At 40.6% G+C, this 13676-nt stretch overlaps 1 protein-coding gene across 6 annotated transcripts in view; it reads right to left on the bottom strand.

Moving 5' to 3' along the window:
- ACSL3 (acyl-CoA synthetase long chain family member 3) overlaps positions 1-13676 on the bottom strand; it is a 71131-nt gene that overhangs the window by 33811 nt on the left and 23644 nt on the right. For 5 of the 6 annotated variants that reach the window (XR_014789577.1, XM_084847098.1, XM_084847097.1 and 2 more), the window contains 3 exons: positions 11910-11988; positions 8619-9042; positions 1131-1308 (listed from right to left, as the gene is read on the bottom strand). Coding sequence is in view for 5 of the 6 variants with exons in the window: in XM_084847098.1 (XP_084703224.1) it covers positions 1131-1308; positions 8619-8978 (538 nt within the window). In the remaining variant the exon portion in view is untranslated. Of the gene's footprint in view, positions 1-1130; positions 1309-8618; positions 9043-11892; positions 11989-13676 lie in introns of all 6 variants that reach the window. The other variant, XM_084847099.1, reaches the window with a different exon arrangement.

Raw genomic sequence — 13676 nt, 5'->3', positions numbered from 1 at the left:
GAATTGCAACTATGGTTCCACAGTACACATAATACAGTGCTGTATCCCAATTGCCATTTTGCAATGCTCCATCCTCAGGGCAAGTGCAGAAGTAGGCGGGCATTACTGGTTGGTGACTTTACACCATGATCTTAATGTTCACTCAGAAATCCGTCCCATTCTGTTCAAAAGGACTTACTCCCTAGAAAGTGTGATTAGAGTTGAGGCCTTCAGTCAACAAGGCTCCCTTCTTTGATATAGTTTAAAGTGCCCCTGCTTCATAGAATCGTAGAATAGTAGGGTTGGAAGGGGCCTACAAGGCCATCGAGTCCAACCCCCTGCTCAATGTAGGAATCCAAGTCAGAGCATCCCTGACAGATGGCTGTCCAGCCTCGTCTTGAACGCCTCCGGTGTGGGAGAGCCCACCACCTCCCTAGGTAATTGGTTCCATAAACCATTGGTTCCATAAACTATGCTTCTCCCAACATAGCTTAAACTGGCCCTTTAAGTCTTCATTTCCTGAAATACTTTCTTCCAATGCTTTGTTTGTTCCTTATCCCCACCATGTCCTTGTTCTCTCTTTTTTGTAATTATTTTTAATTACCACATTTATGCTTTTGACTAACTTAAGTCCCATTGATTTCAGTAGGTCTACTCTAAGTATGACTAAGTCTGGATCCAGCCCATTAAAAGTTACTGCACTTGTCAAACTGATGTTCAAGCTGGAAGTTGACAGGCTGGATACCTCCCCTCCCTCCTCCCATTCCAATCCAGGAGGATACTAGAATTCTTTAACTCTAGGTCTTCTGCACCAGGCTCTGGTTGGTAAATCTCATAAAACAATGGAACAGATCCTGCAAGCCTAAAGACTGCCCACCACTGCCCTAGAAGATGGGGAAGAACTTTTATAGCCACATTAGCATGTAACACTAAGTGCCTTCCAGACTTTTTGGACTACAGCTCCCAGCATTTCTGACCATTGCCCATACCAGCTAGGAGTGATGGACGTCCAAAACATCTGGAGGGTGCCAGACTGGGGAAGGCTACACTAGCAGCTGTCCTACACAACAAAGTGATTAAAGTGATTGGAAAAGATCAGCCATATATTCAGGAGTCCGCAAAAGATTAATGTTGTCAGAAAAAGGACTTACGTTGGAAGTTGTTCATAAAGCAAGCTTGAGCAGCAATCATCCATTCCGCTCTAGTTTCACAGAAGATGGCAATGTTTGTCTTTGGTTGCTGGCCCAACACTAGTAATCCATCTCCAAATTTTTTAGCTTTACTGAAAACTTCATCATATGAAAGCCAGTGATAATTTCCAAGGATGACCTGATAAAAAAAACAGAGTTTTGAAAAACAGAAACTAAGCCTAAGCTGAATTTATGTATATTCTTTCCCTTGTCTTTTTTCCCCCTCCCTTCTTCACGTTGTTTTCCCCTCTATCAAAATTTAGATTGCAAGGTCCATGGGGGTGGGGAGTTCTCTTTGTACACTATGTATTCAAAAGTAACCTATGTAAATAAACTAAGCTGATTAAATAATACCATGGTAATAGTACAATAATAAAAGCAAACAACAACTACAGTATAGGAACAGTGAAGAATGGTTTATCCCTAGTCAAGGGAATTAATTCATTTGGTTACACAAAATATAAACATAACATACACTATCAGGGCCACAAGATCTATGTTCTTTACAACCCAGATATTCACAGCTTACAAAACTAGTTTTCTGTCCCGTTTCCTCTACCCACTCCATCCCCTTGTGGTAATTCCAAAGAACTAGAAGAATAAACAAAGTAAATCTGTAATAATAGAAGATGCCTGTGTCTGTGTCTGTCTGCCAGAGTGCCAAGACCATGAAACATAGACACCTTATACGTGGCATGTGTATGAAAGGGACCCTAGGGGCATGCACCTCAAGATTTTTTTATTTTAAAAATGTGTTAATTTAAATGTGTCCATGTGGTTGAAGCCTGCAGCAACACCTTCAGCCACTAGGGGCAGACTTCCTTAACCAGCAGTCAGCTTTGCAGTCAACAGTTTGAAGCCAAGGGAGATTAGTAAGCCACGGGACAGAGTTATGTGCCTTGTCCCTCCTACCTGCTATGGGCCAGACCCCTCAAGGGAATGGAGTTGGCACACCCCTCCCCCTCATGGGGCTATGGGAGCGCACTATGGCAGGGGCTGCACCTAGGGATGCCAACGGGCATGGCTTCACTTGGATAGGATGGGCACAATATGTTCAGCTCTGACAGCTGTGCAAGTTTGCTTGAAGGCTTTGCTATATCAAACTAAGGGCTTTTCCTACCTGTGAGAAGCCAGGTCCATTAGCTAGTACATAAATAAATAGGGATGTAAATTTAGAAATAGAGAACTTGTTCATTGTTGTTGAGATTAGAAAGTTCCAGAGGGGTAGCTTTGTTAGTCTATTGCAAGAAAATAATGAAGAGCCTTGTGGGACCTTAAAGACTAAAAAAAAAAGATGATGACTTAAGCTTTCATGGACACTGCCACTTCAGCAGACTAGAAAGACATTTCTAATGTATAAGCAAACTTTGGACAGTATTCTACGCTGCCCACGTACTAGTAGGACCTACTAGAAGCGTAACGGGAAGCTAGCAGTTCCTGAAAGTACACCCACAAATGAGTGGAAAGCAACCCCATAAATGAGTGGATACTCTTGTTTCCAGAATGGACCTGTCCCATTCCAGAAATGAGAGTTTCCACTCATTTCTGGGATTGTTTTAAGAAGCACTAGATCCGGTTGTGCTAGTGTAAGTCCCTATGGCACAACGGAACTAGCAGAGGTGCAGCAGCAGTATTCGATACTGCCCTCTGATTCCTAATTGTGTTCCCAAAGCAGAAGCTACTAATACCATGCAGTTGCATAAAATCCTAGCACTGCTGATAACACGTATCTAGACTGGGTTTTGCCAGATCAGCAACCCAATCTCCTTTCCCCTCTAAAACCGTAAATGCTGTCAATGAGGCTTGGGTTGCACCAACTGGAGGAGGGTGTGTATGCTGCACAGAGTTGACCCAGTACAAACTCCAGCACCATACTTCGCACTACCACAACAACTCTAAAAGGGAAAAAGAAGCTTCACATTCCCAGCCTCTACGGTTGTGCATGCACAGGGCTATTCACACACCTAAAACTGCACTGTACAAAGAGTACAAAAACTACAAAACAAACAAAAATCTTAGTGAGCTTTTGACAAAGGTGAGTGAAAAAAGATGAATACTGCTCTCTAGTGTGTGCTACTTGTTACAACACTTAAGAACAAATGCTAATCTCCTATGGACAAAAATAAATATTATCCTAAACAACCCACAGTGCTGGGTTCATACATCACAACAACCCAGGAGCACTGTGTTCCTGGGTTGTTTACAAAGCTGTCTATAAAGCAGAAGGGATGAGAGTGTGGGAGGCAGTGTGCTTGTTCGCTCCAGTGCAGCCACAGCTAACTATGGATTATTTAACCCATAGTTAATTGTTATGTGCGAACCAGGTCTATGGCTTCTATCAGGTTGCTAAGGCTGCACTTCTAAGCACAGTTACTGGAAGTAAATTTAGTAAGACATTACACTTCATAAGACTTACTTCCAACTTAGCATGCTTGGTGCACAAGGTGATCCTATTCAGACTGCTTTATCTTTAATTTAACAGGGAAATATATACTAAAATGGCTCACTGGAATTTTAACTTACTAAAATGACAAATCATGAGCATGACTTGCGCTGCAATTCTATACACCCTTATTGGGGAGTAATCCCCACTGAACTCAGTGGGACTTAATTTTGAGTAAACATGCATGGGATTGCACTGTTAGATGCTCAGCAAGATCAGGAAAGACAATTATATTCATTCCCAAAAATGTATGATTTTCCAGCATAAAACAGAGAAATGATAGGCTTTATCAGATGGAAGTGTTGAGCAGTTTTGTAGTTCACATCCCAAAAAGAAATTTAGATTTTAGTCATTTTCAAAGGTTATATGGTTTTATTCATGCATTTATTTATTATATTTTTAATTCACTCAATAACCAATGTTCTCTGGATTAAAAATAGTTAAAATACTGAATTGCCATATAAACAGCTTTAAGATAAATAATAGAGGGGAAATAAAACAAATTTAATTTACCAGCAATTATACATTTTAAAACAAACAGGATTTTAGAATCTCAACTGTTTCTATAATATAGAATGAAAACACATTCTATGGAAGGGTGAGCAGAAGGAAGATTTGGATCTACTCTTAGACTGCGGTATGATCTGCTGCAGCTCAACAAGGGTTTTTGATTCAAAGTGGTTTAGCAGCACCAACAACTGCTGTTAAACAACTCCCTACTCCCCACAAAAAACAGAGAGGTCTGTAGTAACTCAAATGTAGATTCATATTTGTATATGCCAGTCACCTAGAGTAGGGGTGTGCAGAAGGAAGATTTCCAGATTTTGGGACTTTGATTCCCAGAAGCCTTTGCCAACATGTCCAATAATCAAGGAGATGGGAGTTGAAGTCCAAAACATCTGGAGATCTACTTTCTGCCCACCCCTGACCTAGAGTAGGGCTCATGGGGTGCAGTATGCAATTGGCTCTGCCCCTTGAGCCACTATTTTGCATCTGGGTCCCACTGGTAAACTCTGGGTCTTAGGAAAAAGCAAAGTAGATCTTGCTAGCCTCAAGGCTACCCATGCCTGTTCTACAGGCAGGCATATCTAATGCTGCCACCCTATGGAACAAAACAAAATAGCAGCAAGTGTGCTTATTGTCACAACTTTTCTCTAACTTACCTGCATGCATATTTTAAACTTCCTTTCCCCCTGCCTCCAAATTACTGTGCCACCATTTGCAATTTCTATAGTGTCTTCAGAAAAAAAACACAGATTGGGACTCTTTAAATACTTTGTGTGAGATGTTCAAGTGCCACCTGACAATTCCTCCCTTTTCCTGCTGCGGGCATCACCATGTTAAGGCTGACATGGAGGACCACATGCAGGAAGAAGAGTTCTAGTTATTTGGCTTGGCCCCTCTTGTATCACACTAGGCAGGAACAAATAGGAAGGCTAACTATTCTCCTCATCCCAAAACACAAATGTGGGAATGAGAACAGGACCCGCTCAATGTAACTGATCCGGGTTCTTGTCCCCACTCGGCCATGGAAGCTCACTGGGTGACTGTGGGCCAGTCACAGACTCTCAGCCCACTCCACCTCACAGGGTTGTTGTTGTGAGGATGAAATGGAGAGGAGGAGGATAATGTAAGCCGCCTTGGGTTCCTTGCAAGAGGAAAAAAGGCGGGGAACAAATGCAATAAATAAAATAAATAAATAAAATAACTTGAGGCTCACCTAGAAGTTGCAGCAGAAGACAGTTGTTCATAGAGCTCCACCAGAAACCACTGTGCCTCTGTTTTCCCCCAAATATTATAAAATGTGGGGAAAACAGTATGACATCAAACGAGAGGAGGGACATGCAGGCTAAAGAGATGTGGAAGAGCTAATGGTCTGGACTGCACTTTGGATCTAAAGAACCACAGTGTTTCCAGAACTCAAAAAAAGGCCTTCCCATGGATAAGCCCAAAGCCTTTAATCACATCATTCTCCCCCCCGCACAGACTCCCCCCCCCCTAAAAATAAGCAGCTCTGTTTCTGCATTTCTCAGCTGCCTGGAAGTTTAATAACTTGCATAACAGAATGACATAAAGCTCTCTAATAATGAACATTTATTCCACTAATTATGCTTAGAAAAGAAACTTACTAAGTAGATAAAATCCTAATCTGTGCTTAAAAGACCAGTTCGTAAGCAATAACAACTTGTTTTCAGAAACTGTTCTGCCAACCAAGATGAGGGTTACACACATTTATGCATCACGAGCACTCGCTGTTCAGGAACAGCGATCTACAAATTTTGCCTTGGCTGATAAGCCAGCCTTTCCTCTGGGTCCTCGAGCAGGAGCACAGTACACCAGGGAGGAGGAGAGGTCTTTTTTCTCACTTTGCACTGAAGGGATATAAAATCCTAGAGCTCCACACAGTCCTCACTTCCAATTAAAATGTTCCATAGACTGGTCAAGTACAACAGGAATTACAGGAATTGGTGTAAAAATTAGGATAATGTTGGGATGCCCTTTTATTCTAATACTACCCCAAAAAGTTATTCTTTTCGCTGGCTGGGTTCACTGAACGAAAGCAAGAAGAAAATAGCAGAGAAGTCAAAAGGAAATAATGGGCTCCTCTTCTCAATCCAAGTAATGCTATTTTACCAGCAGAATATAAGCAACTTTTCACTCTGGATTCAGATTATGCGATTTTCCAGAAAGAGGAGATTGTAATTGGGCAGCTAGAATGAACAACGTGGAATGAGGAGGGAAAAAACAGCACCTCAGTTAGGCCAACCAGAAAGGAGGAAAGGACATGGGTGCTGAGTGATAACAGAAATCTTTAATGTAGCTCTACACATTTTAGAATAGAGACTCCCCCTTCAGGAGCTAAACACACAAACAAAACAGAAGACAACAGAGAGAATTTTGCTCCTTTGGTTTTCTTCAATTGATTTGTAAAGGTTTTATATATTTAGGGAGCAAGTAAGCTTCCTACTTTTGGAATTTCTGCATTTCCTTGCAAGATTAGTATTTGGCAACTTAAATGTTTGAGATGCTTTTAGTCAATAGTTTCAGTGGATCATGGTTTAATGTGGTCTTTTAACATATGCTTTTGAATATATAAAGGTTGAAGTTTTGGTCTTTTATACTGTAGAGTAAGTTCCCTTTGTGAATTTAGTTTTAATCTATGTATTTCATTGTATTGCTTTCAAATTTTTTAATATTCTTACAGGGTTGTCCTCTGTTTTGTTCATATGTTTAGCTCCTGAAGGAGTCTTTATTCCAAAATGCATAGAGTTATATTAAAGATATCTGTTACCACTCAGCGCTGGAGGCCTTTCCTCCTTTCTGGTTTGCTGGCTAGAAAGAAGAGACATGATTGAAGTGATTGCTTGGCCAGAAAATAAGAAAGGGGATATTTCTTATTATATTCATACCCTGTCAGAACTGAAGAAGAGATTTTAAAGGAGGCTGCAAAGGGCTCACAGCAGCGTACTGGAATTATGTTTCAATGTTACAGGTAGTGTTGGATTTTGACTAGGGAAACCCATACCTTTAAAAGTTGGCAGAACATGCAGAAATTCAACAAAATCACCCACTTCTGTCCCTCCATGCTGGGGGGAGGGGGAACACACCACTGAATTTCTACCCATCACACAGCACATGAAGTTACAAGAACATCCCCCTGTATGGATAGAGCACTGTTGCTAAGCGGAGCCTGTAAGATATACTCCTGCACCTTTAAAATCTGGGAGAGGAAGGCATTCAACAGCCTCTCTCTTCACTGCATCTCCATCTACTGAATCTCTGTTTGTTATGAGTCATTTAAAAGCATAGGAGCCATGCCAGAAAAAAGTGTCACTTTTGTCTAGTTTTGGTGGGGGATTTTCTTGGATAGACAACATAGTTATTCCGATGCACTAGTACAAAAGGGAGTTTCTAACTCTGCCTAACTCTTATGTTTCTTTCCACGGCGTTTCTCCTTATGCATCATCAGTACCAACACCATCAGAGACCAAAAGGCCCACTAGAGCTTGTAGCCTGTAGCCCATTGCTTTCTGCACCGTTTTGGAGTAGAAAATAAATCGCACAAGCAACTTACACCCATTCTTTCCTTCTCTCCAAAATGCAGCAGCAGAAAAGGCCAGAGGATTTGAGGTTCATCATTTCTCTGCAATGTGTAGAGAACTTGGGAAAAGGTCTTTGTACTTAGGAGGGATGGTTGCCAAAGAGGGAGAGGCAGTTCCCACCTGGCTGTGGGATTTAGGGGCTTATGAATGCAAGGTAAAACCCACTTAAGCCATGCATCCTTACAGTAGATCCTCTACCAATCTACCAGTATCACTCTGGAAAGAGCCACTCTAACACTTAAATAACTATAGCAAGTGGAGAAGATGCTCATCTGTCCCAACTGTAGCTACCACAGTAACAACAGGTAATGGAGTATTTGAATACCAAACTGGAAGCCTGAGAAACGCTCTCATGCCCAAGGAAGGCAGCAGGATATATGTTATCCATCCTGACCTATGAAATAATTGTAGGGAGCCCCCTAAAATATATACATTTCTCTTTGCAAATAAACTGCTCCTTTGTACAATGAAACCTATTACATTCTTCTTTTTACCCAGCCTTCCCCTGCCTAGTGCTCTCCAGATGGCCAATGGTTAGGAATGCTGGGAGTTATAGTCCAAAACATCTGGCAGGGACCAGGTTGGGGAAGGCTGTTTTAACCAGTTATTTGAGATAAACTATGACCATGCATACTTGTGAGAACTTCTGATGTGTGCAGCCATGTCTTCTGATATTTTTAGTTCAAGAAGTTCATACTCTGTTGATACTCTGCTTAGTTCATACTCTGTTGAAAGAACATATACTAGCTTGTTTTCCGTGTTATACACTAACTACACATACACTGCCTATGATCATTAAGATCTTTTACTTGCTATAAAGTGACTCTGTAGTACAGATAATAAGACTTTAAGCCTTCCCCGCACTCTTTCAAGTTTTTTTTTTAAATCCAAGAAGTAACATACCTTTTTAAAAACTTTTCCAGATGGCTGGATTTCATCTTCCTCCTTTAAGATTTCTCGCGTTCCCAGGAGTTTTCGGTCCTTAAATTTACTTCTAGCATATTTAAAAGCTTTGTCAAGTGTATCACATCCAGGATATAATACAGATGCTAAGCAATGCAGACTGTTCACAGATCTATATGCACTACCTGGCCTGCTAGTGACAGGCTTAGCTTTAATTTGCCTTGACTTGGCTATGGCATATCTTGATCCAGAAAATAAATACCATGGAATAAAAGTTATGCATGTGTACACCAAGATTACAAAGTTTATAATATGAAGAAGGAATGGATTAATATCATGCTTTAGCTTCATTGATTCCATCTTTGAAGACTGTAAGCTACTCAGAAAAGCTTGACAAGAATATCACATAAAGATCAACGAAGTCCTGAAACAGAAGAAAAGAAAATATACCATCACATACTGATAACACTTACTTAGGGTTTTAGGCTAAAAATATCATACCTTACATAAAAAGAAATTCTTTTTTCATAAAAGTGAAACATAAGCCCAAACAGAAGTGGAGAAGGTAAAGGCTTTAGCACATCTTTCATGAATAAAGCCCCCAGGTTTGTTTCACAGCGCCTTCAGTTAAGGATTGTTTGGTATCAGAACTGGGAAAGAAGCTCACTTGACCCACAAGGCTTGGGACCAGCTATGAATCAGGGCTGTCAATAATAGCTGAATCAATCACTAGACAATCACAAGTGAGGCCACATCATCTTCCCAAGGCCTCAAACCAACGGTTTGAAGGACTGCGTTTGGGACATTTCAATTCAACCTATATAAATCCTTACAACCCTACATGAAGACAACAGTGTCTAGACATTATGTAATTTAAAATACACGTAGTTCTTTACAATGTAGAAAGTATATACAAAATCACTGTTAACATGTCAATAAAATTTATACTGATGTCTTTTAATCCAAACACTGAAATAATTTTCCAGCCCTCAAATTCTAAATTCCTGCATCAAATATTTTAGTACTACCCCTCCACTGAGATCCCACCAATATTTCATATTTGTAGGCATTTCAGTCAGACACTCAGGGTGCTATTTCAGATTTTGGGGTGATGCAAAAAATATTTCAGTATGGTAATACAAGATTCTTCAGCATGGTAATAGAAGATTCTAGTAATACAAGGTCTGCTCACTTTTAGATCTAGTAAAGATTAAATTGCAAAAAATCAACTTATTATAGAAGAAGCACTGAAATCTGCCTTATACTGAGCCAGAACATAGGTCCATCTAGCTCAATATTGTTTACACTGACAAGCAAGAGCTTTCCAGGGTTCCAGAAAGGGGTCATTCCCAGCCCTACCTGGAGATAACAGAGGTTGAACCTGGGACCTTTTCCATGTAAAGCATGTGCTGCACTACTGAGCTACAGACCCTTTTTGTACCTCAAAAGAAGTCACTAAATATTATACTTCCAAATAACTACAACGTTATCAGTACAGGGCAAAGTCGCTGGACTGGTTTGGACATAAAGCTAAACTATAGTTTAGTGCTATATGCACAAGCCTTGGGTTTATGTGAACTGCCCAGAGCGCTTCAGCTAATAGGCTGTATAGAAATGAAATGGAATGAATGAATGAATAAATGTGTTCTCCCCTCTCCTGATATGGCTGCAACCATAAATTAACTATGGTTTATTAAAATAACCCAACTTCATAAACCATGGTTTGAAGCTGCCTTGTTTCAATTAACTATAGTTAAAAAATAACCACAGAGTTTCTCAGAGTTAGGACATAACACTAACCTGTCTAGTTAAAAAAGGAAGCAGAAGCTCCCAGTATCTGACTCAGTCATGCCCAAGGCTCAGTCATGTAGTGCTACACCACAGTTATGCCTGAATGCAGCCATTCTGTTTCATGAAAGAGATTTGTGCCTTTGGCATATATAACCAGGGGATAACCTTTCTTAAATCCTATATAGCAAGAGTAACTCAGTGTGTATAACCAATAAGTTGGCCAAAGATATTTGTGGTCCCAAAGAGTAATCACCTGTACTTTTTCTCATTACACACAGTTCTGTCATCAATGTATTGTACAAAATCTGTGGCTCTTCTTAGAAGTGAAATTGCAAGTAAATGTCCAAATTTATGATAGATTTGCTAGATTCCCACAAATAACAGCCCCTCTAATTTACAGAAATTAGAAATACAAGCAGGACTTCTGTGTGACATTCTCTGGACTGCGGGCAGAAAATATATATATTATATTTTCATTACAAATCACAGAAGATAAACACAATGGTCTTAAAATATGCCACAGAGTAAATTACACTCAAGTTGCTGTTGATATACAGAATGCAAGTTTGAAATGTGCAGAACTGTTTTTCACTGGATTATAAACTAAGGAGACAATCCAGTCCCTGACTTCATCCTCCCTCCTTTCCTATTTGTGTTGTTTCACATACCAAAACGTTTCCCCAACCCCACTTCCTTGCCAGCTTCCACCCCACTCCACACATACCTACACATGGAATGGAATGAATAATCCTACTGAATTTTAGGGATCTGAAGCACAATTCTATCGAATACTCTGTTGATAGAAAGAGAGTTAAAAAATCGGAGCCCTCTGCCTCTCCAAAGCCCTGCCAGCAAGAGCCAAGCAGGGTGGGAAGAGGATGAAGACTTTTACAGCTCCTGTTAACCTCTTAGTCCATTTAGTTTCCCTACTTTCCAGTGAGTGGTTGCCAGAAAGGCTTCTGGATGTTGCTGATCCATGCCTCTCCTTCCCCTTTCTGCTCACCAGCACACCTCCTTTCCACCCTCCCTGACCTCTTCCAAGGATGCTGTCATGATCTCAGAAAGCAGAGCCACCATGGAGTTTTTCACTGTAGTTGGGGGTGTGGGGAGAAGATCCATGATCAGAGCTCTTCCTCCACACTCGTACTTCTGTCTACAGGTGCAGAGGAAGAGATCAGCAGCATCCTATGGTGTCCCAGATGTTGTCTAGGGGCCATAGGACTGCTCTGTTGATCAATTATTTTATTAAAGACAAATGCAAGCACATAATCTATGCAGTACCTGATGCACAAGATCACATGTAGGCTTTTATTCATAATGCTTAATTGGTTAGGTGGGAAAATCTCTTATTATCCTTGGAAGTGTCCATGAAGCAAGCTAATGATACTTCCAGTGTTTGTATTTCCACATAGCCCTTCTTATCTTAAACCAGGATCATTTTTTGAAGTTAAGAAATTATACAAAACAACAAAGAGCCACCTACTTGTCCACTTTACTTACTGAGCCATTTTTGCTATATTCGCCCTTAAACATCTGTTTAATTCACTGGCAGAACTTGCATCAACACCTTCCGTAGTATCTGTAAGAGAGTGGGAGAAATAGCATGTTTTTAGCTGGCAATTCAAAGTTCAAATACCCAGCTGATAGTGGGGAATGCTCCTCTTCACAAATGTTCAGGCTACATTTGTAATACTAGAAAAAATTTTTACTGTAAGCTGACATAAGCTCTTTGAAAATTGATGGATTACAAGTTTTATAAATAAAAGATTCTGAAAATCTAAATGATATTCCATTCACATACAAATAAGTTTTACTCCAATAGCTCTATTAACACAAAGCAGATACAACAATACTTAGCAGATGAAACCAACCTTTCCGCATGTCCTCTGGAGTAGCCTGAGAACTGTCATAGACCACAATCCAACATAGTTAAGTGGTCTTAAGCTATGGACTTTCACCTGCTTAACACTGTTAGATTGTGGCCAGTCTACAAACGATAATGGCATATGCAAGCTTGTACACAGAACTCTTCATCAAACAGAGTCATCGTATCCACAGAATTCAACTGCAGCAGTTGGACTAAGTGAAGCCAGCTTATTTCAGGCAGGAACCTTATTAATTTGAATAGCAAACCGTCTTCTGGCACCTTAAACATTAACAAATTTATAAATTTGATTAAAGATTCTCTTTCTTCATTTAAAAAGAAAGGGCAATATCAAAAACTCTGATTGGCAATAGGTTCAATTTCTGCCTGGAATATGCAATGCAAAGACAAAAAGCTTGATCACAATTTTATATTGTAATCTTCTAGTAGACAATTAAAGTTTAAAAACTGAGCCAATTTGCTAGATAGCAAATCAATGTCCAATTCCAAACCAAAGGTTTTTCAGACTATCTGAACAAAGAAGCACAACGCATGCTTGCAGCACTGGTCCTGCTCTTCTGGTCTTTCAACAACACAGAAGTCTAGCAGTTACAGCAGTATTCAGCATTTCAAAGATGGAGCGAGCAATCCTATGGCCACTAATCAATAGCTAGATGGCCATAGGATATGTGGTTTTCTAGGAACCGACCTCAGAGCCTGTGCTCCGAAGTCAGTTCCCAGAGAGCTGACCATCTCCCCCTTCTGCGCTGCCTCACAGGCAGCACGGAATGACCTCGTACTCCACACTTGGAAGAGGAGCACGGGGTGGTCAAAACGGGGCATTCCGGGGCGGGGAAGGCGGAAATGCTGGTATGACACATCCTATGTGTTGTCCAGCAGCCGCCGCCTCCCCTGCTCCGCCTTCCCGTGGCTAGACAACCGAAGCGCAAACGCCCTCTTCATGACTCTTCCCAGCCTCATTTTGGGATGTTTGTTCCCACCTACTTGAATTGATAGATACATTTGGCACTAAAAAGGCGATAGCCATATTTTTCAAGTGATGCTGAATTCCCTGAAGTTGCTACTTCTAAATTCTTAAACAAGTATGCCACCAGACTACAAAGTCTATGTCCCCCATGTCAAAAAGAATGCTACCCACAGATGTCATTTCAGGTTTCAGTACCATGGGGAAGAGTCATTAAAAAAAGGTTCAAAGGCCCACTCTTGAACACATCTGTGTACTTGTCACAATTAGTCTTCTGATTGCACTGGTAACTGGTTATTATGAGATAAAATACTTACAGGTGGCCTGGAATATTGGGCAGAGGCTGTTTCCCCTTCACACTCCCTAAATGGAACCCCTAGTACTATGAGATGCATGATCTGTCTTTATTTTTTTATTA

The sequence above is a fragment of the Heloderma suspectum genome, chromosome 3, assembly GCF_057233095.1.
Source record: "Heloderma suspectum isolate Gila_16-S chromosome 3, 16-S_ref, whole genome shotgun sequence".
NCBI lineage: Eukaryota > Metazoa > Chordata > Lepidosauria > Squamata > Helodermatidae > Heloderma > Heloderma suspectum.
This window is presented reverse-complemented; position numbering and strand designations above follow the sequence as displayed.